The sequence below is a fragment of the Pongo abelii genome, chromosome 7 (genome assembly GCF_028885655.2).
Source record: "Pongo abelii isolate AG06213 chromosome 7, NHGRI_mPonAbe1-v2.0_pri, whole genome shotgun sequence".
Classification (NCBI taxonomy): Eukaryota; Metazoa; Chordata; class Mammalia; order Primates; family Hominidae; genus Pongo; species Pongo abelii.
In genome coordinates, this window is record NC_071992.2 from 24,222,100 (window position 1) to 24,247,260 (window position 25,161).

The 25,161-nt window shown below is 45.3% G+C and overlaps 1 protein-coding gene and 1 non-coding gene across 4 annotated transcripts in view; both read left to right on the forward strand.

Annotated features, from left to right (window-relative positions):
• Window positions 1-12,009, forward strand: part of SLC39A14 (solute carrier family 39 member 14) — a 55,668-nt gene extending 43,659 nt beyond the window's left edge. For all 3 annotated transcript variants that reach the window (XM_063726569.1, XM_002818879.6, XM_002818878.5), the window contains exons 4-9: window positions 1,364-1,533; window positions 4,110-4,232; window positions 5,099-5,287; window positions 5,403-5,610; window positions 6,998-7,182; window positions 8,890-12,009. In XM_063726569.1, the coding sequence (XP_063582639.1) occupies window positions 1,364-1,533; window positions 4,110-4,232; window positions 5,099-5,287; window positions 5,403-5,610; window positions 6,998-7,182; window positions 8,890-9,036 (1,022 nt within the window). In that variant the 3' untranslated portion in view covers window positions 9,037-12,009. The remainder of the gene's footprint in view (window positions 1-1,363; window positions 1,534-4,109; window positions 4,233-5,098; window positions 5,288-5,402; window positions 5,611-6,997; window positions 7,183-8,889) is intronic.
• A 12,167-nt stretch (window positions 12,010-24,176) lies between these two features.
• On the forward strand, window positions 24,177-24,283 carry LOC112134740 (U6 spliceosomal RNA). Its single transcript, XR_002916103.1, has one exon. It is a non-coding gene; the product is annotated as a U6 spliceosomal RNA (small nuclear RNA).
• Window positions 24,284-25,161: the final 878 nt, after the last annotated feature.

The following is a 25,161-nucleotide window of genomic DNA, read 5'->3' on the forward strand; positions in this document are numbered from 1 at the left end:
TGGAAGGGGCACTCAGCCCTTTGTACCTTGCATCTTGACTTTTTCCTGATAGGACTGACTTCCTGGTACCTTGACTTGACTATTTTGAAATGTTAATTTTGTTGTTTAATTGTTATCACAAAGGAGCTATAAAAATAAGACCCAAGTTGACAGTCTGCCCACTTTTTTAGCTCAGGCAGGGATGCTGCTGTTGGGGGTGAGGATACGCAGACGTGTGGTTGACCCCATTAGGGAGTCGTGGATGCTGCCCTTCATAAAGATCCCATGTCAGCTGCTTCTCAGGCTTTCCCAGTCAAAAGACTCACCCAGAAAAGACAGCAGATGGGATGCCATGCCTTGCCTGTTCTTCCTGGTTGAATGTGAACCATCTTGGTGCCATCTCAAAATTCTGCATGGATCTGACAAATACTTTGCAAGGGAGGCCTCAACTTGGGCTATTTTTTCAGCTCCAGCAATGGAATATATTAATTTTTTAAAGATTTGAAATAAAATGCCTTGTGACTTGCTGGAATGGAAATATTGTAATTGTGTGTGCTCCGCCCCTGTGGCCTGCCAGGGAGTGTCTCATCCTGGTCTGGTTCTGTCTTGCCCTCTTTTGGGCCTGGATGGAGTGTCACAACTGGGAAATGTTCAAGGAAATATTTTTGTCACAGGGTGTTCCTGGAGCCCTGTTCTCTATGCTTGAGCCCCTCTCAGAGCACATGGAAATGAACAAAGAAGTTGAGAGGTTAAGACACTGAATTTTATGGGCGTTGGGCATTAATTAATCATTCTCCATCCCTTCTGCCCTGCACATCTGGCTTGGTTGTATCTTGCACAAAGCAAACCAAATGGTCATGGTGTCACCCGAGCCTGCGCTGTATGAATTGGACATGCAGAAGCAAACGCAGCCCCAGAGTGATCAGCCTCTTTCCACATGCTTGCATGTCCTATAAAGAGAGCCCTCGAGTTCAAAGTCTGTCCTGGACAGCCTCTGTGATAGGCCTGGGCAGACCTTGGGTGTGTGACGAAGCAGCACCCTGCCCTGCCAGTCACACCACTGGCAGGAACGATTTGGGGCCACCAGTGGCCACAGGGGCAGAAGTCACAGGGTTCCAAGGCCACCTTGAATTCCTCTTTCTTCTGAACTGATTGAAGGAAATTTCATCAGATGTGAATCACTAACAAATTTTCTATTTCTCTCTCCCTCCCTACTTGTCTCTCTCTGATTTTTCTTTTTTGTTCCGTTAATATCCACCAAACTTTTCCTTGGGACCTCCCTATCTGCTCCACCTTTCTCCCCCTAAATGGTGGTTGCTGTGCAATGGGGCGTGTGCCTTCTCTCCCTGCCCTGGGTGGGGCTGGCCCTCCCTCCACACGGCAGTGTGGGGATACGGTCTCCTCTGTGTGACCGTCATCTCCCTCTGCTCCCTCCTGGGGGCCAGCGTGGTGCCCTTCATGAAGAAGACCTTTTACAAGAGGCTGCTGCTCTACTTCATAGCTCTGGCGATTGGAACCCTCTACTCCAACGCCCTCTTCCAGCTCATCCCGGAGGTATGGCAAGCCAGGGCCTCCATCCCGGAGCACGCCAGCGGGCACAGTGGGAGGACCTCCATTTGGATAGAAGGCATAGAGAGGGCACCTGGAGGCCCTTTCCTTTCGGAAAGTGAAGCTAGAACTTAGGCGTGAACTAGGAGAAGCAGCCTAGCATAGGCTGAAGAGCTGGGTTCAGATCTCAGCTCTGCTATCAGTAGGTTCTATAACCCTAGGCACACCACTGACCTCACACTGCCTCTGTTTCTTCAGATGTGAAATGGGAGAGCAGTAGACCGGCCTCAGGACAATGTTGTGAGGGTGGAATGAACGAGTCTTCGGCAGCACTGAGTGCCTGGTGCGGAAAGTGCTGTCTGATGTGGGGTGAAAAGATGCAGTGTAGCGAGCTCACTCTGGCTCAGTTGTGGTGCTCAGATTGAGGCTTTGGGCGCAGAGAAGTTTAAAACACATCATCAGCCAGGTGCAGTGGCTCAAGCCTGTATTCCCAGCACTTTGGGAGGCTGAGGCAGGTGGATCGTTTCAGGTCAGGAGTTCAAGACCAGCCTGGCCAACATGGTGAAACCCCGTCTGTACTAAAAACACAAAAATTAGCCAGATGTGGTAGCGCACGCCTGTAATCCCAGCTATTCAGGAGGCACAAGAATCACTTGAACCCAGGAGATGGAGGTTGCAGTGAGCCGAGATCACACCACTGCTCTCCAGCCTGGGTGACGGAGTGAGACTCCATCTCAAAACAAACAAACAAACAAACCCCCACATCATCAGAACCCATAGGTCTCAGTAAAAAGATTGTCCGTAGGGAGTTTTGGGGCAAAGGCAATGCAAGTCAAACACTGTCTGGTTTTATATACCTTGACGGTACCTTTGCCTAATAAGTTCATGAGAAAACTTGCCACAAAAGAAGGAACTGATGGTTCATCTAATTTGGTGTAATCCCCTCAGCAGACCCATTAATTACAGTGAGCACAGGACGTCTCCCTGTGGGTGGTCTCACAGGCCTGGACAGAGCCGCAGTTGAAGCAGAGATGACTGCATGTGCCTCTTACAACACTTGGTGTTTTCTGAAATGTCAGTTGGCTCCCTCCTAGTGGATCCTTAGGTTAACTCCATGGCATCGATAGAACAAGTAACGTTTTGCCACGTTGGAATCTGACTTGGACAAGAGCACATATCCCTGAGCCGAGAACCCAGCTTTTGGGATTTCTGAAGCTCAACCTATGATTTTGTATTCACTATCCTTTGTGGCTTTTTGCGGAGAAGTGTTAGTTGCCTATTTTCACTTCACTTTTCCCCCAAGATGATTTGACTTCCCTGGAAAGTCAGCATGAAAGTGTTGTTTCCCTGGAGGGTAGTGATTCAACTTGGCCCCTTTAAAACATATAGGCAACAAACAGCCCAGAGTTCCTTGAAGTAGGGATCAACTTTTATTTTGGACCAATTCATGAGAGGGCTGAAGTTTATTCAAGGCCCGTTTCCCATCAGAAAATGGAGGAACAACCCCGTAAATATATATACTTCCTATGTACCCACAAAAATTTTAAAAATAAAATAGGAGCAAGTCGTTAGATACTCTTTTTTTGTTTTTGAGACAGTCTCCCTCTGTCACCCAGACTGGAGTGCAGTGGTGCGATCTCGGCTCACTGCAATCTCTACCTCCTGGGTTCAAGCCATTCTCCTGCCTCATACTCCCGAGTAGCTGGGATTACAGGTGTGCCACCAGGCCCAGATAATTTTTGTATTTTTTTTTTTAGTAGAGTTGGGGTTTCACCATGTTGGCCAGGCTGGTCTCAAAACTCCTGGCCTCAAGTGATCCACCCACCTCGGTCCTCTAAAGCGCATGAGCTACCGTGCCCGGCCAGGTCATTAGACACATTCACAAGAACCCACTATAAATCAGGAGCTTACCCTAGGACAGAATTCTCTTGATTTCTACTCCTGTCTTCTTCCCAGCAGATTCTCCCCTCCCTCTTTGATAAGTGACGATTTCAGAAAGGACTCAAAACAAAACCCAAAAATTGACGCTCGCAATAACACAGTCCACTTTCTTGGTTCTGTGGTCACTGGGAGGTCTGCGGTTAGGAAGACGCTGCAGTTCTTATTATTTAACTGGGAAATGGGTTTCCCGTTTTAGAAAGTATAATTACACCATCTCCCTTTGTGTTTACAGGCAGGTCAGCCAGGAACACTAGATAAGATAAGATGAAAATAAATACAAGTGTCTACTCCTTCAGTATGAAATCTACTGGCAGAGAATGCCTTCATATCAAAGCACCAAGAGAAATCAAAAGTGGAAAACCATATCAGAGGTTTTTCTTTCTGGGATTAAAATTCTACAGATGATCAGTCTTTTGCATCAGCAAGTAAGCTTGAGAAGAACCTGGCAGGTTTAGTGATGTCACATCAGGGAAACACCAAGGACTAGATTTTTTGCTGGAAAGAGGATGGGTAGATGGCAGAGTTACTCCATTAAGCCTCTCTCCTTTCCTACAGTCAAGGAAGTAGTTAAGACATAAGAGGGGGACCAGTAAAGATGCTTTATTTTCTTTAAAACTCATTTTCTTTTCCTGGGTCCACAGGCTTTTGGTTTCAACCCTCTGGAAGATTATTATGTCTCCAAGTCTGCAGTGGTGTTTGGGGGCTTTTATCTTTTCTTTTTCACAGAGAAGATCTTGAAGATTCTTCTTAAGCAGAAAAATGAGGTGAGGCCCAATTGTTGCTGAAGAAAGCTCTTCTAGGGAAAGCACCCATCTCAAAAAATGTCGATGTATTGTGGTGGTGGTGGTGGTGATGGTCTTAGCCCAATATCACAATTTCCGTGAAACTCTTAACTTCTTGAGGAGACAATCCCATTTTACCTCCTGAGGATATTTGGCCAGAAGTGAGGCCAGACCAGAAACTAGATCTGGCCAGGGTGCCTTCTACTAAGCAGTAGTTTATCCCCTTTGTTTTGTTCTAGATTATTTCCTTAATATATTTGTATCTTTACAGGATGGGGAGAAGAGCTTGATAACATGCATTCATTCTGTATGAAGTATGAGGCTGCAGAGAAACAGGACTATTATAGTACAGTTTCAAAAAGATATCTTTAGTGGCTGGCATGCAGTTATTCCCTAAATAGCTGCTGAATTGAGTGAGATTAGCCATTGCAAAAGAGGAGCTCTAAATATTTGAGCAGTGGCTGCCTTGCTGGAATAAGCATGTACCCCAAGGAGATAGCTTTGATATCTGTCTGACACCAGGTCCTTCGCACTTGGTGCAGATTTATATATATAGATATTAGAAACAGGGTCTCGCTTCGTTGCCCAGGCTGCTCTCAAACTCAGCTCAAGCAGTCCTCCCACCTCGGCCTCCCACAGTGCTGGGATTACAGGTGTGAGCCACCGTGCCCAACCATGGCTTTATATAATAGCTTTTGCTACGTTTCTGGGCACGTGACCTGCTTGTGTCGTCTTCGATGGTAAGGCTGAGGTCTTCCAGTGTGTGAAGCGCTTCCTCGGAGCAGGTGCTCAATCAGGTTTGTGGTTTTGGTGAATGTCATGCTGATCCCTCCCTGTCACCCCTCCAGCATCATCATGGACACAGCCATTATGCCTCTGAGACACTTCCCTCCAAGAAGGACCAGGAGGAGGGGGTAATGGAGAAGCTGCAGAATGGGGACCTGGACCACATGATTCCTCAGCACTGCAACAGTGAGCTGGACGGCAAGGCGCCCGTGGTGGACGAAAAGGTCATTGTGGGCTCGCTCTCTGTGCAGGTCAGTGGGCCACCAGCTGCTTGGTGGAGCCTCTAAGAGGTTGACTCAGGCTTACCTTGAGGGCACATGGTCCAGCCTTTGACTCTGCGGGCCCCGGGGGTGTGCTTTCTCCTAGGACCTGCAGGCTTCCCAGAGTGCTTGCTACTGGCTGAAAGGTGTCCGCTACTCTGACATCGGCACTCTGGCCTGGATGATCACTCTGAGCGACGGCCTCCACAATTTCATCGACGGCCTGGCCATCGGTGCTTCCTTCACTGTGTCGGTTTTCCAAGGCATCAGCACCTCAGTGGCCATCCTCTGTGAGGAGTTCCCACATGAGCTGGGTAAGCGTGCGTCCCCCGTTCCACTGGTGCTCCCTCGGGTGGTGGTGCGGGCCCCCTTCCTGTGGCTGGTTCCTTGCTCCCGTCTCCCTGTCTTCACAGTGCTTATTGTAACTGATTTAACACACTCCTAAAGCTTCATGTACCCTAATCACTTTTTTTTTTTTTTTTTTGGAGACGGAGTCTCGCACTGTTGCCCAGGCCGGAGTGCAGTGGTGTGATCTCGGCTCACTGCAACCTCCATCTCCTGGGTTCAAGAGATTCTCCTGCCTTAGTCTCCCAAGTAGCTGGGATTACAGGCACCTGCCACCACACCTGGCTAAATTTTTTTTGTTTTGTTTTGTATTTTTAGTAGAGACAGAGTTTCACTACGTTGGCCAGGCTGGTCTTGAACTCCTGACCTTGTGATCCGCCCGCCTCAGCCTCCCAAAGTGCTGGGATTACAGGCGTGAGCTACCGAACCTGGCCTAACCACCATTTCTTAATGATTAAATAGATAATTTAAAATGATGGGGTTTTTTACAGGGGTGTTTGTTTCCTTTTAGCCCCATGTGCAGTGGCTCAGTTCTCACCTATACAGTGGGGTTAATAAGAGCACCTCCTTTTAGAATTATAGTGAGGATTAAAGGAAAACAAAGGGTGAGAGGGACTTCCCATGTGCCAGGTGTTATTCTGAGCACTCAGTAAAGGCTCTCTCTTCTAGCCTGTTAATCTTCCAAACGCTCAGGTGCCTGGCAGGTGCATGGCAGGTGGATGAACCAGGGGGTAGGAGGGACTTAGTTTGATGAGAAGGAGAGTGTAGAAAGCCAGTAATTACTCCAGAGGCTTTAGGGACGACTTAGGGTCAAGTTCTGGCTTTACCATATATTGACTTGTGACTTCGGGCAAATCACTTAACTTCTCACAGTCTCGACACTTAACTTCTTGCAGTCTCGATTTTGTTTCCATGGTAGTTGTGAGGAAGGGGGTTCCTTCTGTTTCACTATGAATCCAGAGAGAAATGAGGAGGCCAGTGCCAGCTGGTCATCTATTTTTAAAATCCTGAGAAAGATTTTCAGGCTCTAGGCTGGGTATACGGCCAGTTTGGCAATGGAGACGGGTCCTGAACAGGAAGTTCAAGGGCCTGTCTTGTCACTTCTGTCTTGAGTCTAGGGCCGTCTTGATTTTTTTTCACCCACACTTTCAGCAGTCTGATGTCATCAGTGCCCTCTGTCTCCCACAACCTTGTATGACTGGCTCTCACTTTGTCGCCAGGCTGGATTCAAACTCCTGAGCTCAAACAATCCTCCCAGCTGAGCCTCCCGAGTAGCTGGGATGACAGGTGTGTGTTCACCATGCTCATCTTACTCTTCCTTCCTCATCCCTCCCCTTTTCATTCTCCCTGCTGTAGGAGACTTTGTCATCCTGCTCAACGCTGGGATGAGCATCCAACAGGCTCTCTTCTTCAACTTCCTTTCTGCCTGCTGCTGCTACCTGGGTCTGGCCTTTGGCATCCTGGCCGGCAGCCACTTTTCTGCTAACTGGATTTTTGCGCTGGCTGGAGGAATGTTCTTGTATATTTCTCTGGCTGATATGGTAAGTGTTCCACAGTTCACTGGATGGGAGGGCGGCTAAGGGGATGGATGTTAGGTAGGTAGTTTTTTTTATTTTTATTTTTTTGAGATGGAGTCTCACTCTGTCTCCCAGGCTGGAGCGCGGTGGCATGATCTCAGCTCACTGCAACCTCCGCCTCCCGGGTTCAAGTGATTCGCCTGCCTCAGCCTCCTGAGTAGCTGGGATTACAGACGTGGGCCACCATGCTTGGCTAATTTTTGTATTTTTAGTAGAGATAGGGTTTCCCCATATTGGCCAGGCTAGTCTCGAACTCCCGGCCTCAGGTGATCCACCCACCTCGACATCCCAAAGTGCTGGGATTACAGGCATGAACCACTGCACACGGCCGGTAGTTTGTTTTTAGTAACAGCTTTGTTAGCTTTCTTTCACATACCACAGAGTTCGTCTGTTTAAGGTGTACCTACCATTCAGCAGTTTTTAAGGGGGCATTAGATTTTAAAGGAGGAAAATTTATGTTTTTGTTAGCATATGTCATTAAAGAAAATGATTATAATTGATCTATGGTCTTTATTAATTATTATGGAATGGCTGTATATAGATAAGAGACAGAAGGAAGGAAAGAAAATTACGCATGATCATACCACCCCTAAAACAATAATAGCAATACTTTGGTTTGTTTCTTTTTTTATCTCAATGCATTGGGTGTATCTTTTTCTTTAATTTTTTTTTTTAGACAGAGCCGCATTCACCTAGCCTGGAGTGCAGTGTATGATCATAGGTCATTGCAACCTTGAACTCCAAAGCTTAAGTGATCCTCCTCCCTCAGTCTCCCAAGCAGCTAGGACTACAGGGTCTAGCCACCATGCCCAGCTAATTTTTTTGAATTTTTATAGAATGGGGTCTCTGCTGCCTAGGCTGGTCTTGAACTTGTGGCCTCAAGGGATCCTCCCATCTCAGCCTCTCAGAGTGCTGGGATTATAGGTGTGAGCTACTGCATCTAGCTTGTTAATAACATCTTGGTAACAAAAAGACCTCTTCAAGTGTTCCAAGTCCACAATAAGGCCAGGCATGGTGGCAGGCACCTGTGGAGCTACTCAGGAGGCTGAAGTGGGACAATTGCTCGAGCCCAGGAGTTTGAGGCTGCAGTGAGCTATGTTCACACCACTGCACGCGAGCCTGGGCAAGAGTGAGTGGAAAAAAGGAAAAAAAAACAGTCTATAATATAAAGTTTATTTTTTATCAGAGTACATTTATTTTTAGCCAGACTCTAAACTCATCCAGAGCCACATACACGTTGAGTACTTTGTTTTACCTAGACAGTTATAAAGACATGGTACCTGCTATTGTTAATTTTCTTTTTTTGTTTTGTTTTGTTTTGGAGATGGAGTCTCGCTCTGTTGCCCAGGCGGGAGTGCAGTGGCGTGATCTCCATTCACTGCAGCTTTGCCTTCCGGGTTCGAGCAATTCTCCTGCCTCAGCCTCTCAAGTAGCTGGGACTACAGGCTTGCGCCACCATGCCCAGCTAATTTTTATATTTTTAGTAGAGATAGGGTTTCACCATGTTGGTCAGGCTGGTCTCGAACTCCTGACCTCTAGTGAGCCGCTGCACCTGGCCCTGTTAATTTTCTTTGTCAACCAACCTGATCTATATCTCCATCACTGAATTGCCCTGGGCTTACAAGATAAAGCAAGGAATTGCAGCTGTGTTGTTTCTTGCTTCTTTCCCAGTTCCCTGAGATGAATGAGGTCTGTCAAGAGGATGAAAGGAAGGGCAGCATCTTGATTCCATTTGTCATCCAGAACCTGGGCCTCCTGACTGGATTCACCATCATGGTGGTCCTCACCATGTATTCAGGACAGATCCAGATTGGGTAGGGCCCTGCCAAGAGCCTGTGGGACTGGAAGTCGGGCCCTGGGCTGCCCGATCACCAGCCTGAGGACTCACCATCCACAATGCACCACGGAAGAGGCCGTTCTATGAAAAACTGACACAGACTGTATTCCTGCATTCAAATGTCGGCCGTTTGTAAAATGCTCTATCCTAGGAATAAGCTGCCCTGGTAACCAGTCTCTAGCTAGTGCCTCTCGCCCTTTCCTCACCTCCTTTTCTCTCAGTGACTCTGGAATCTGAATGCAGCTTACAAGACAAGCCTGACTTTTTTCTCTGATTACCTTGGCCTCCTCTTGGAACCAGTGCTGAAAGGTTTTGAATCCTTTACCCAACAATGCAAAAATAGAGCCAATGGTTATAACTTGGCTAGAAATATGAAGAGTTGAATCCATAGTGTGGGGCCCATGACTCTAGCTGGGCACCTTGGACTTCCAGCTGGCCAACAGAAGAGACAGGAGACAGGAAGCCTTCCCATTTTTTCAAAGTCTGTTTAATTGCCTATTACTTCTCTCAAAGAGAACCTGAAGTCAGAACACGTGAACCAGGGTGAGAGGCGAGGCAAGGTTCATCCTGAATGGGAGAGGAAGTCGAACCACTGCTGTGTGCCTTGTCAGGATGCTCACTTGTTCCTACTGAGATGCTGGGTATTGATTTTGTAACAGCACCTGGTGTTTCATGGCTGTCCAAGTGAGCTAACGTGGCAGTATGGCTGCCAGGACCTCCTCTTTCAGGTTAACACTGACAGAATGGAGGCTCAGGCTGTCTGCAAGAAAACAGTTGGTTTGGCTGTGATTTTGACCTCCTCTTCCCCACTGCCATCTTCTAAGAGACTTTGTAGCTGCCTCCTAGAAGCACATTCTGAGCACATTTGAGACCTCTGTGTTAGAGGGGAGACTGCACAAACTATCCTCCTCCAGGTTGAGACGTCTGCAGAGTGGCAAGCTGACTTGTAGAAATGGGGTGCCATTTATGCTCTACTTAGACAAGGGTAATCAGAAATGGAATCAGTGCAGGCAAAATTTAGGATTTGCCGCTTCCATAAATCAAAGCATGACTAATAGGGGGTCTCTGAAATGTAAGGGCACAAACTTCACTTAGGGCATCGCAGATGTTTGCAGAATGGCGGGCCTAATGATTACGCTACAGATGGGTTTTAAATGACCCGTCTAGGTTACTGCTTCTTTTCAAAAAAAGTCGAATCCTGCATTGAATTGAATATGAATTGCTCTAACTCTCTCCAGAAAATGGATGGAGATAACTTGTCTGCAAAACTGTAGGCCAGCCTCAGCCACTGTGGAGCCCTTGCCTCCGAGCTCTGGCTTCAAGGGGAGCTCTTCTCCAGGTTCACTAGGTGAATTGATTTATTATTATCATATTGATAATGTGAGATTCTTTAGCCACTTTGGGGAGCCTTTCTCTCCAGAAGCCTTTCTTAGTGGTGCCCACAGTTGGAGCCCAGGGGCCATGTTTGCAAACTGATTCATGTGCATGGCTGATAGGAGTACTGGTTCACTACCAATGCCTGAGCTTTTCTCTTACATAGAAAAACTGTCCACTCTCAGTAATCACAAGCAGCATCCATTTTGTTTTCTCTTCTTGGGAGACATCTGTCAAACCAGGAATATTCTTGAAAAGAACATGAGCAGGAAAACTGCTGGTGATACTTTAAGTTTTGTTTTTATCTTGCCTGTTGGCTTCAATACATTTGAGAATACGCTGAAGAGGGAAAATTTCAGTGATGGAGATTCTAGATTAAATATCGGGACTGATTTCCTGGTAGGATTATGGTCTAGTTTTACCAAAGAACCAATTCCTTGAATGTTGGAATCTAACTTTTTATATTGTCATTATTATTGTTATTTTTAAACGGTTCTTTGTCTTTTCTGTTTTATTTTTCTCAAGCTGCTTTCAGGAGCTAGCAGAAAATAACTCAAAGTTGGACACTCTGAAAGATTTTGCTTTAACCTAACTCACATTGATGTATTAAATTTATAATTTTAGCATTCCCAATAGATCCTATCATTCCTTAAACATAATACCCTTTGTCTTGGAGTAGAATATTAAGTTAGAGTTAGTGGATTTCTAGTTTAGGAGAGGAGCTCAAAACTATAATCTTTAACAAATTGAAAAATGAAATAGGGTGTTTTCCCTTTTTGTGCACACCTATATTACCTTAAGAAATTTCCTTCCATAGACAGCTGCCTCAAAGGGAAATCCTCTTTAAACTGTAATTGGCGAAGAGGTCAGTCCTAGTCGGAGCTTAGGAGGGGTGGAGACGCTCACATCGTCTGACTTGAGTCGCCACTGATTGTGGCAACAGCTTTGCCTCATGAGTCGAAAATTGGCAATGTCTTTTGATTTTTAGGTGTTGAATTTGCTGTTTCAAGCATTTGTACATATTAGAAGTCTAAGGAGTAGTGAGTCAGTGGGAGGACTTTTTCACCCCTGGCATTAGCAGCTTCAACCTCGTTTTCCAGATGCACCAGCTCCTGTTAATAAGTTAGCAAGGAAAGTGTATGTCATGTGCAGGAACAGTGAGGCAGGGACAGGGGTTCTGCTCCTTCTCACCTCACCACCGGCACGCAGCTTGCCCCTGTCTTTGCCCCCAAAGGTGTTTTGTGTCTAGTGTCAAATTGGAGCTATTCTTCACTGGTCCTTAACCTTGGGTTTTAAAAAGAAGGCTTCTCTGTTTGGGCAGCATAAGAGCTGAGTATAGTAAGTCCTCTTCCAAAGAGATGGCAATATGATGGGCATCTGCTTTAAAACAAAGTTGTCTGATTTTTGCAAGAGAGGTTAGGATTTTATTGTTCATATTTCCCTTTACAGTTCTGCAGTTCCATCACAGTATTTTTTTAAATAACTCAGGTGTATGAGAAGAAATTAGAAAAGAAAATTAACTTATGTGGACTGTAAATGTTTTATTTGTAAGATTCTATAAATAAAGCTATATTCTTTAATTGTTGAGAGTCCCACGTGTGATCATTTGCAATAAATGTGGATGTAATGAAGGCTGTTGAACACAAGGTGGCGATGGTGTCTCACTGACGTACAAAGTTTTGTTTTACCAAGTCTGGTTTAACATTTGACTGGGATTTTAGAAGGTGGTTTTTTTGTTGTTGTTATTGAGACAGAGTTTTGCTCTTGTCGCCCAGGCTGGAGTGCAGTGGTGCGATCTTGGCTCACTGCAACCTCCGCCTCCCGGGTTCAAGTGATTCTTCTGCCTCAGCCTCCCGAGTAGCTGGGATTACAGGTGCCCGCCACCACACCCGGCTAAATTTTATATTTTTAGTAGAGATGGGGTTTCGCCATGTTGTCCAGGCTGGTCTCGAACTCCTGACCTCAGGTGATCTGCCCGCCTTGGCCTCCCAAAGTCTTGGGATTACAGGCTTGAGTCATTGTGCCAGGCCAAGAAGGAAGCTTTTGTACTCTCTTTTCTTTCTTTGAGACAATCTCACTCTGTCACCCAGGCTGGAATGCAGTGACACGATCTCGGTTCACTGCAGCCTCTGCTTCCTGGGTTCAAGCGATTCTCATGCCTCAGCTTCCTGAGTAGCTGGGACTACAGGCATGCGGTACCATGCCCAGCTAATTTTTGAATTTTGTTTTTTTTGTTTTTTGTTTTGAGACGGAGTCTCGCTCTATTGCCCAGGCTGGAGTGCAGTGGCATTATCTCGGCTCACTGCAAACTCCGCCTCCTGGGTTCACGCCATTCTCTTGCCTCAGCCTCCCGAGTAGCTGGGACTACAGGTGCCCGCCACCGCGCCCGGCTAATTTTTTGTGTTTTTAGTACAGACAGGGTTTCACCGTGTTAGCCAGGATGGTCTCGATCTCCTGACCTCGTGATCCCCCCGCCTCGGCCTCCCAAAGTGCTGGGATTACAGGCGTGAGCCACCAGCCATGATTTTTGAATTTTTAATAGAGATGGGGTTGCGCCACGTTGGCCAGGCTGGTCTCAACTCCTGACCTCAGGTGATCAGCCTGCCTCGGCCTCCCAAAATGCTGGGGTTACAGGCATGAGCCACCGCGCCTGGCCTATACTCACTTTAATTGGTTTCTCTCTCTCTCTCTCTCTCTCGATATATCTATCTTCCTGTATAGATAGATAACTGTATCTACAGATATAGTTTTATATCTATCTAGAGAGAGAGAGTGAGCTTGAACTCCCAGGCTCAAGCAATCTTCCAGCCTTAACCTTTTGAGTAGCTGGGACTAGAGGCGAGCACTACCATGTCTGATTAATTTTTTATTTTTATTTTTTATAGAAACATCTTGCTACATTGCCCAAGCTAGCCTTGAACTCTTGGCCTCCCAAAGTGCTGCGATTTTAGGCGCAGATCACCAAGCCTGGCCAAAATCGATTAGTTCATCTCTTTCGGAGGCTGTGATCTCACTGTGTTGCATGATAAAATAATTGTGGTGTTTCCAAGAAGACTTTTCTATCACCCTGTTTTCTCTTACATAAACTTGAAACTTGCAACGTATGCTTAGTTTAAGCCACATTTCTATATCTTACAGGGAAAAGTCCTCTGTCAATGAGACTTAAAATGCTAAAGCTATTCCCATTCCAATTTAGTCGTAGGGTCAGGGATCTGTTTTTCTTCGACAACAGAAATGACCAGTAAGATAAAAAAGAAGTTGGTTCAATCTTATGACTACCTGCATTAGAGATTTTCAAATGCCTGTTAGTCCTTCCTTTGTTAAAACAAGAATAATATATGAAGTGGCTCGTGTTGGTCGTTTAATTTGCATTACCTCACTACTACGCCATTTGCTGTTCAAAATGACATTCACACTGCCCTTCAGCTCCTGACACCTTGACGTCCTTTTCTGCCTACAGTCCTTCCTGTCTTTCCAGGAGTCTGTCTCTGCAAACCTCAATTACAGGACTTGCACTGTAATTGCTGTTCTTTGCTTACCAAATTCCTTCTGGGTGGAGGCCGTATCTGGTTTCTTTCTGTGATGTCAGCACTGACTATATGGAAAGAATGAAAAAACTAAATGAGCCAGGTGCAATGGCTCATGCCTGTAATCCCAGCACTTTGGGAGGCCAAGGCAGGTGGATCACTTGAGGTCAGGAGTTTGAGGCCAGCCTGGTCAACATGGTGTGAAACCCTATCTCTACTAAAAATACAAAATTTAGCCGGGCATGGTGGTGTGCCCCTGTAATCCCAGTTACTCAAGAGGCTGACGCAGGAGAATCGCTTGAACCCGGGAGGCAGAGGTTGCAGTGAGCCGAGATCGTGCTACTGCACTCCAACCTGGGCAACAGAGTAAGACTCTGTCTCAAAAAAAAAAAGACTAAATGAAATGTCTTTAAGTTCTGTGTTGGTGGAGATGCTCCCTTTCCATGGCGAGAAGTTCCTGTTGTGTCTTCCAGTCATTGGTGATGGTTGTGCTTATGCTTTATTACTCGGTCCACCTTAATTTAGAAATGTAAGTTTGAGAGAGGTGTACTTGTGGCCCGCATGGAACAGAGCTAAGCAAAGTAAACAGGCCATTAAGTAGATTAAAACCTTGACCTTAGCCATCTCTTTGTAATACTCTTAATCAGCTAAGCCATCTAGGACATTTCTGGTGGAAGGTGAAATAACTGAAATTCAAAAAATGCTATAATGAGTGTTCTCTCCTACTTTGTTCCTTCTGTGCACTTTACCGTTCAGTGAAGCTTGGGTCGGATTTGGGCAAAACCCACTTCAAGAAATAGCAAACACACTAAACGTGGACATAGTGTTTTTGATGCGTGGAAATGTTGCATTCGTGATTGGTGGCTTTTGGCTGATTTTTCTTTTTTTTTTTAATAGTGGAAAAAAAATCAGTGGTTGGGAGCGATCCACAAGTCCTTTATCAGCCTTCAGCTAAGTATGCTAAGAACTGCCAGCCAAAAAACAGTTGTATTTCTTTTCAGTAGATGTCTATTCTTGCCAGATGTCTTTTCAGGGTTTTTTGTTTTTGTTTTTGTTTTTTAATGAAGGAAGGGAGTTAACGGAGTATCCTTTATAATAGCAACCCTTGATCCAGCAGTAGGTCAGATTCCAAGATGGTAGCATCAATTATGGTTAAGGAATAATCCCAAAGTGTTCTGACGCTGGCAATCATAAGCCAAGAAGTTCTTCTACTAGGCTCTAGATGTTTTTTTTTGTTTGTTTGTTTGTTTTTTTGAAACAGAGTTTTGCTCTTGTTGCCCAGCCTGGAGTGCAATGGTGCGATCTCGGCTCACTACAACCTCCACCTCCCAGGTTCAAGCGATTCTCCTGTCTCAGTCTTACCAAGTAGCTGGGATTATAGGCATGCACCACCAAGCCAGGCTAATTTTGTATTTTTAGTAGAGATGAGGTTTCTCCATGTGGGTCAGGCTGGTCTCGAACTCCCAACCTCAGGTGATCCACCCACCCTGGCCTCCCAAAGTGCTGGGATTATAGGCGTGAGCCACCGTGCCCGGCTTGTTTTTTTTTTTTTTTTAATTTTATTTTGAGACAGGGTCTTGCTCTGTTACTCAGGCTAGAGTGCAGTTTCTCGATCATGGCTCGCTGTAGCCTCAATCTCCTGGGCTCAAGTGATTCTCCCACCTCAGCTCCCAATTAGCTGGGGGTACAGGCATGTGCCACCACACCTGGCTAATTTTGATTTTTAGTGGAAACGAGGTCTTGTTAAGTTGCCCAGGCTGGTCTCGAACTCCAGGGCTCAAGCAATCCTCCTGCCTAGGCCTCCGAAAGTGCTGGGATGACAGGCGTGAGCCATTGCACCCGGACTCTCTAGATGTTTTTCTACAACCGGTTTACTTATAGATCTGTGGAACACTGAGGTTCCCTAAGAATAAACTCAGGCAATAATCCACACAGGTTTTCACAAATCCATTCGTGTGACACAAAGCCATCAGGAATCTCCCAGAGGAGGCTCCTGAACAAGGAGTTTTCTTGATGAAGTAATTCTAAATGAGTTGCTCTTTTTTTTTTTTTTTGAGATGGAGTCTCACTCTGTTGCCCAGGCTGGAGTGCAGTGGTGTGATCTCAGCTCATTGCAACCTCCGCCTCCCAGGTTCAAGCAATTCTCTTGCTTCAGCCTCCGAAGTAGCTGGGATTCAGGCATGTGCCTCCAGGCACAGCTAATTTTTGTGTTTTTAGTAGAGATGGGGTTTCGCCGTGTTGGCCAGGCTGGTCTTGAATTCCTGACCTCAGGTGATCCACCCACCACGGCCTCCCACAGTGCTGGGATTACAGGCGTGAGCCACCGCGATCAGACAATGTGCTCTCTTAGAATATGGTTTGTCGGGGCCGGGTGCAGTGGCTCATGCCTGTAATCCCAGCACTTTGGGAGGCCAAGACAGGGGGATCACCTGAGGTTGGGAGTTCGAGACCAGCATGGCCAACATGGAGAAACCCTGTCTCTACCAAAAATACAAAATTAGCCGGGTGTGGTGGCACACGCCTGTAATCCTAGCTACTCGGGAGGCTGAGGCAGGAGAATCGCTTGAACCCGGGAGGTGGAGGTTGCGGTGAGCTGAGATCACGCCATTGCACTCCAGCCTGGGCAACAAGAGAACAAGAGCGAAACTCTATCTCGAAAAGAAAAAAATAGGGTTTGTCTTCCTGTATTTGGCTAACATTTTAAACGCATCAAAATCAAAGAATGACTCAAGCTAATTAATAGGACATTCACCCCAAAATTTGATGTCAACCTTTGGGTTTTAAGAAGGAAAACAACTAATTCAATAAAGGGAATGATTTTCTTGCTTAAAATAAAGGATTAGGTCTTTAATTATAAATGCTAGTAAGGAAAAAAAAAAAAAGAAAACTCTTTGATCTTGAGTATCCTCCCAGAATAGGTGATTCTTTCAAGTGGCATCTTCTCTATAACTTCTTGAAGTTTATAAAAACAAGCTCTTTTGAAGCCATTGTCTGATTGTATTCTATAGATGTGGCCCTTGAAGTGAAATATCTTACGTTGCCAAATTCACACAATTTAAACATTTAGTGAGTCTGCAAATATTGTAGGATTCTTTATTCTCTTGATTCTCTTGAAAATCAAAAGAACAGGAGAGAGAGATGGAATTTACATTTTTCTTTTCTGGGAAAGCCGATTAAAAAAAGGGATCATACTGATTTTTCAGTATACATGATTCAGTGAAATAGTCTAACTAAAAGTGCAGGTAAAATCTAAACAGACTGGGTGTGGTGGCTCACACCTGCAATCCCAGTGCATTGGGAGGTTGCGACAGGAGGATTGCTTGAAGCCAGTATTTGAGACCAGCCTGGGCAACAGTGAGACCTGTCTCTACAAAAAATAAAAATCTGGCCTGGTGCGGTGGCTCATGCCTATAATCCTAACACTTTGGGAGGCTGAGGTGGGTGGATCACCTGAGGTCAGGAGTTCGAGACCAGCCTGACCAACATGGGGAAACCCCCGTTTATGAAAAATACAAAATTAGCTGGGTGTTGTGGCGCATTCCTGTAATCCCAGTTACTTGAGAGGCTGAGGCAGGGGAATCACTTGAACCCAGGAGGCAAAGGTTGCAGTGAGCTGAAATTGTGCCATTGCACTCCAGCCTGGGCAACAAGAGTGAAACTGTCTCAAAATAAAGTAAAAATCTAAACAGAGATCTCAATATCATCTTTATTTGGCTTTAAGGTGTATTCCTACAAATCCGTTTTTCTAATAATGCTCAACTTAGCTTAGTAGAAAATAATTTTGTGTTCCTCGGTTCGTATGTTCTTTTTTTTTTTTTGAGACTGAGTCTCACTCTGTTGCCCAGGCTGTAGTGCAGTGGTGCGATCTCGGCTCACTGCAACCTCTGCCTCCCGGGTTCAAGCGATTCTCCTGCCTCACCCTCCCGAGTAGTGGGATTACAGGTGCGTGCCACCACACCCACCTAATTTTTGTATTTTTGGTAGAGACGGGGTTTTCACCATGTTGCCCAGGCTGGTCTCGATCTCTTGACCTTGTGATCCGCCCGGCTCGGCCTCCCAAAGTGCTGGGATTACAGGCATGAGCCACTGCGCCCGGCCGGTTCATATGTTCTTTTAACATTTTGTTTGAAATGTAGGCTGACTGCATGGAAGACTGCCTTGATCTGATGATTTTGTTTTTTCACTGAAAAACTTAAAGCAGCCTTGTAAACTAGTTTAAATGGGAGAATCCTTGGAAAAGTGTTGATGTTTGGTAATTTTTGAGCAAACGAAGGTAAGAACCAATGCAAACCTACTTCCCCAGAGTTCTGCATTGTGTCTTTGTCTTCAAAAAGAACACAGAATGGCCAGGCATGGTGGCTCACGCCTGTAATCCCAGTACTTTGGGAGGCCAAGGCAGGTGAATCGTGAGGTCAGGAGATTGAGACCATACTGGCTAACACAGTGAAACCCCGTCTCTACTAAAAATACAAAAAATTGGCTGGGCGTGGTGGTGGGCACCTGTGGTCCCAGCTACTCGGGAGGCTGAGGCAGGAGAATGGCATGAACCCGGGGGGCAGAGCTTGCAGTGAGCCAAGATCACGCCACTGCACTCCAGCCTAGGCGACAGAACCAGACTCCATCTCAAAAAAAAAAAAAAAAAACCACAGGATTTTGCATCCATAAGAATGGATTCATGTCAATTCCATCATTGACTATCTGTGTGATCTCTAACATGTTTAACCTCTCTGCACCTCAATATTTTTATGAAGTAGAAATTATAATTTTATACTGCCTACCTTATAAGGTAGGTATAAGCATAATGAGAAGTAAATATGCAAAATGTTTTATAAATTAAAGCTCTGTACTAGTAGTAATTAACATTTTGTTCTTTGGATTCCTTTGGGAATCTGAAAAATACATGATTGCTCATACACATTCATAGCATGTGTAAATATACTCCAACCTTTAATTTCATTTATAATTGGGAGCAGCATGGGGACAGGAGGTAGACAAGAAGGGAATGATCTCCTGAAGCCCCTGTGCCCCAGGTGAAAAACTTCTGCTGCGGACAAGAGTAAGATGAAATCCATTCATTCAACAAATTGTTGAGCTCCAACTCTGCCAGGTATGGCATGACATAGCAGTGAACAAGATAAAGATCCTTCCCTTAAGGAATGAGGGGAAATAAACAAAAACCAAGTGCTTCAGATAAATTAATACAGGGGAGTGAGGTAGAGAATGGGCAGACAGGGATAGAGGTGATCAGGAAAGGGCTCTAACCAGATGACATTTGAGTTGAGCTTTGTGACTGTAGAAGAATGTTCCAAGCCAAAGGGCCAGCCAACGCAAGAATGCTGAGACAGAAATAAGCTTCATCTATTTGAGGCCAGTATGTGTAAACAGCAGAAACAAGGCCAGTCTGTCTGGACTGCAGCAGACATGGGGGAAGAAGTTTGGTGGGAGCTCAAAGTTGACAGGAGTCAGACCACTTCGGGAAAGGAGAAGACATTTGTTTTTGTTTGTTTGTTTTAGAGATGGGGTCATAGGTCACTGCAGCTTCAAACTCCTGGACTCAAGAGATCCTCCCACCTCAACCAGCCTGGCTAATTTAATTTTATTTTTTAGAGACGGGGTATCACTAAATTGCCCAGTCTGGCCTCCAACTCCTGGGCTCAAGTAATCCTGCTGCCTCAGCCTCCCAGAGTGCTGGGATTAGAGGTGTGGGCCATCGCCCTTGGACCACACGAGGGTTTTAACCAGAGGAATGACAAATCAGTTTTATGCTTTAAATTTAGAAAGATCTGCTGTATGGGAAAATAGACGGTAGCGGGAGGAAGTTGACAGGATACAGTGTGTGGAAAGGCGTCCCTGATTCTAAATTTTTGGCCCAAGCAACTTGAATGCCAGTGTTGTTTACCTTGGTATCTTACCTGTGGAACCATCAACTGTGTTATGTAGTGGTTGCCACCATTTTCTCCTGTTCTGCAGTGATGCAAACAACAGTCGCAAGCAGGAAGTGACGGCAGCTTTGGGGCTCCCAATTCTTTTTTTTTTTCTTTTTGGAGACAGGGTCTTGCTCTGTCATCCAGGCTGGAGTGCAGTGGCGTGATCTCAGCTCGCTGCAAACTCCACCTCCTGGGTTCAAGCCATTCTCGTTTCAACCTCCTGTGTAGTTGGGATTACAAGCCTGTGCCATCACGCCCAGCTAATCGTTGTATTTTTAGGAGAAACAAGGTTTTACCATGTTGGCCAGGCTGGTCTTTAACTCCTGGCCTCAAGTGATCCACCCATCTCGGCCTCCCAAAGTGCTGGGATTATAGGGGCGAGCTGCCGCAGCCGGTCTGGAACTCCCAATTTTTTTTTGATGGAGTCTCGCTCTGTTGCCCAGGCTGGAGTGCAGTGGCACGATCTCAGCTCATTGCAACCTCCGCCTCCTGGGTTCAAACAATTCTCCTGCCTCAGCCTCCTGAGTAGCTGGGACTACAGGCGCATGCCACCACACCTGGCTAATTTTTTGTATTTTTAGTAGAGACAAGGTTTCACTGTGTTAGCCAGGATAGTCTTGATCGCCTGACCTCATGATCCACCTGCCTCAGCCTCCCAAAGTGCTGGGATTACAGGCGTGAGCCACTGCGCCCAGCCGACTCAGTCATCTTTTTAGATCACAAGACTGTGGGAGGGACAGGTCATTCCAAAGTAATTTAATCAAAACTAAATGCACTCATAGAAAGATATGAATTAAAATATATGATAAAATATAAATATGATATAGTACATGTTATAAATAATTTATGTAGTGCTTTTTTTTTTGAGACGGAGTTTCGCTCTTTGTTGCCCAGGCTGGAGTACAATGGCACGATCTTGGCTCACCGCAACCTCCGCCTCCCAGGTTCAAGCGATTCTACTGCCTCAGCCTCCCCAGTAGCTGGAATTACAGGCATGCACCACCACCACACGGCTAATTTTGTATTTTTAGTAGAGATGGGGTTTCTCCACGTTGGTCAGGCTGGTCTCAAACTCCCGACCTCAGGTGATCTGCCCGCCTCAGCCTCCCAAAGTGCTGGGATTACAGGTGTGAGCCACCGTGCCTGGCCTATGTAGTGCTTTTCATATAAAATTGCAGATTATACATTATAAAATGCCTTTTTTTGTGTGTGGCTATTTTAGAAATGCTCATTTTACTCTAGTTTTTAAAATATTCTACAGTTCTCTTACCTGCATTTAACACAGAAGTTTAACATTTAACGGCTTCATATAAATAGAAACTGACGCCAGGTTACTCTCACACAACAGTGGAAACAAGGATTCCCTGTGCTTTTGTTAAATTAAAAGTGTTCATAATTATGTCTCAGAGGAGCTGGTCATTAATTGAGGTTTAGGAAGTGCTTAGGGAGTTTCATGAGGAAATACACCAAAGCTCACAAGCCCTGCAAGAAGGAAACCCAGATTTGAAGAAATGTGTAGAAATGATAGTTAAACATGAATCTTGTTTAACTATTTATGTCTTCTGACTGACCAATGCAGAAAATTAAAAAAAGTGGGGGGATACAAAATTCACCAAGTGGACATCTGGCCAGGTGGTGAGGTCCACCAGCTGAATGAAATTGGGCTCTCCAGTGATTGCTGAGAATTGTTAATGTCTAAAAACACCACCACACCAGCAATGAACTTAAATCTAAGTTGTTATGGAAAACAATTGTTTGGGAAGGGAGCTCAATTAGAGCTTTCTTCTTTTTAAATTTTCATGGAGTGGCTCTAGATGTTTTGTTTGTTTTTGTTTTAATCAGAAAAGACATTGAGAAAGCAATGAATGTTTAACTCTATTGGAACTAGGCCATTAAAAGAAAAGAGCAGCCGGTACAGTGGCTCATGCCTCTAATCCCAACACTTTGTGAGGCCAAGGTGGGAGGATCGCTTTAGTCCAGGAGTTCCAGACCAGAGTGGGCAACATAGGAAGACCCCCCCATCTCTAAAAAAAGAAAAAAATAGCTGGACATGGCAGTGGCATGCCTGTGGTCCCAGCTACTTGGGAGGCTGAGGTTGGAGGCTCACCTGAGCCCAGGGAGATAGAGGCTGCAGTGAGCTATGATCATGCCACTGCACTCCAGCTTGGGCGACAGAGCAAGACCCTGTCTCAATAAATAAACGTATAAATAAATAGGTGAAGATAAAGAAAAGTGCTTCCTTCTTTCTTTTTCTTTCACTCGCTCTCTCTTTCTCTCTGCTCCCTCCCTCCCTTCTCTCTCTCTCTTCTTCCTCCTTCCCTTTTTCCTCTCTCTCTTTTTCTCTCTTTCTTTCTTTCTTTTAGAACAGGGTCTTGCTCTGCCACCCAGGCTGTAGTGTGGTGGTATGATCATGGTTCACTTCAGCCTCAACTCCCTGGGTCCAAGTGATCCTCCTACCTCGGCCTCCCGAGTAGCTGGGACCACAGGTGTTCACCACCATGCCCAGCTAATTTTTGTTTTGTTTTGTTTTTGAGATGGAGTCCTGCTCTTGTTGCCCAGGCTGGAGTGCAATGGCATGATCTCAGCTCATTGCAACCTCCGGCTCCCAGGTTCAAGTGATTCTCCTGTCTCAGCCTCCCAAGTAGCTGGGATTACAGGCACCCGCCACAACGCCCGGCTAATTTTTTTTTTTTTTTTTTTTGTAGAGACGGGTTTTTACCATGTTGGACAGGTTGGTCTCGAACTCCTGACCTCAGGTGATCCACCCACCTCAGCCTCGCAAAGTGCTGGGATTATAGGCATGAGCCATCGTGCTCGGCCACCTGGCTAATTTTTTTAAAAAAGTTTTGGTAAAGACGGGGTCTCCCTATGTCATTGCCCAGGGCGGTCTGGAACTCCTGGGCTCAAGCAATCCTTGTGCCTCAGCCTCCCAAAGTGCTGGGATTACAGTCATGGGCCACTGCACCTGGCCTTATTTTCACCTATTTATATAGCAATACTTTCTCACCATAGAAAATTGGAAAGATAAAGAAATTTTTTTTTTTTATTACACCACCAAGTGATGGCTGCTGTTCACATTTTTTTCCTTGATAGATTATGCTCAGTGAGGGTATGAATTATGTCAGTTTTGGTTCGTTTCCATATCCTTAACACAGTGCCTGGCACATAGTCCACACCTAATTCATACTTGTTGAATGAGTATATTAATATTTTCTTTAGGTCTTTTATTTTTAAAGAAATGGAGTCTTGCTATGTTGTCCAGGCTGGAGTGCAGTGGCTATTCACAGGTAAGAAAATAGTGTAATATGATCTCAAACTCCTGGGCTCAATAGATCCTCCTGCCTCAGCCTCCCAAGCAGCTGGGACTACAGGTGAATCCTACTATGCCTGGCTTAAGGCTTTTATTTTATGCTTTTTTTTTTTTTTTTTTTTTTGAGACAGGGTCTCACTCTGTCACCAGGGCTGGAGTGCAGTGATGCGATCTTGGCTCACTGCCGCCTTGACCTCAGAGACCGCCCACCTCAGAGACCGCCCACCTCAGAGACCGCCCACCTCAGCCTCCCAGGCAATCCGCCCATCTCAGCCTCCCAAGTAGCTGGGACCACAGGCGCAAGCCACCACACCCAGCTAATTTTTTTGTATTTTTTATAAAGACGGGGTTTCATCATATTGCCCAAGCTGGTCTCAACCTCCTGAGCTCAAGTGATCTTCCCGCCTTGGCCTCCAAAGTGCTGAGATTACTGGCGTGAGCCACTGCGCCCGGCCATGTTTATGTTTTTGTTTTTGTTTTTTTAGATGGAGTTTCGCTCTGTTGCCCGGGCTGGAGTGCAATGGTGCCATCTCGGCTCACTGCAAGCTCTGCCTCTTGGGTTGAAGCGATTCTCCTGTCTAAGCCTCCCGAGTAACTAAGCCAGCCATGTTTGTTAATAAAAATGGGGACAATACTGTATATGTATGTTATATTTTAGCTTTTTCGCTTTTCAGTATCTCCTGAGGCTTTTCTCATGTCATCAAATATTTTTCTAATTTAAAATATGGTATTTCCTAACTGCATGATGTTCCATTCAATCATATTTCATGTAACCATTTTTCCTATACAGATGAAATCATACAGTAGACATAATTTTGTGGCTTGCTTCTTTTGCTCAACGTAATGTATTTTAGAGGTTCATTCATGTTGTTGCCTGTAGCAGTAATTATTTCTCTTTTATTAGCTGAATAGTATTCCATTCTATGGAATTTTACAATTAACGTCTAAAAAAAATAATGAACTGCTTATAGGAAGGAAGCTGGGTGCTCTTTTCCACAGCACACATACTAAAATAGGAATGATACAGAAAAGATTAGCATGGCTCCTGTGCAAGGATGACACACACATTTGTGAAGCATTAAAAGAAAAAAAAAGAAGGAAACTGAGGGTCAGGGAAAGAAGTGAGAATTTACTTTACTTGTACATACTTTTGCAGTATTTAATTTTTTTCTTTTCTTTTCTTTTTTTTTTTTTTTTTGATACAGAGTCTCACTCGCCCAGGCTGGAGTGCAGTGGTACAATCTCGGCTCACTGCAACCTCCGCCTCCTGGGTTCAAGCAATTTTCCTGCCCCAGCCTCCTGAGTAGCTGGGACTACAGGTGTGCGCCACCACGCCTGGCTAATTTTTTGTATTTTTAGCAGAGATGGGGGGCTCACTATGTTGGCCAGGCTGGCCTCGAACTCCTGACCTCAGGTGATCCACCCACCTCGGCCTCCCAAAGTGCTGGGATTACAGGCATGAGCATCATGCCCAGCCTTTAATTTTGTTAAACCATGGGCATGTGTTACTTTTAAAAATATATATTTAAAGCATTTAAAAAATCCTGAGAGCAGAGTTGGGTTCGAGTTGTACTTTCAACTACCTGTGTGACAGTGGGTAAGTGGCTTGATGCCTCTGGACTCATTTCCCTCACCTGTAATATAATAATGTTAGTCCATATGAATCCTTGGTCTTTGGCCTCTTGGATACTCCAATTGGCCAGTTATCTTTTGAATCAAACTTTATCTAGTGAGGCATACTAAATTATTACATATAAGAAATGGAGGTGATTAGTGATTCATTATATCCACAAACACCTACTGAGTAACCACAATATAAATGGGCCATGTTAGAAACTGGAAATATAGGCTGGGTGCAGTGGCTCATGTCTGTAAATCCCAGCACTTTAGGAGGCAGGCCGATGTGGGAGGACTGCTTGAGGCCAGGAGTTCCAGACAGCCTGGGCAACATAGCAAGGCCCCATCTCT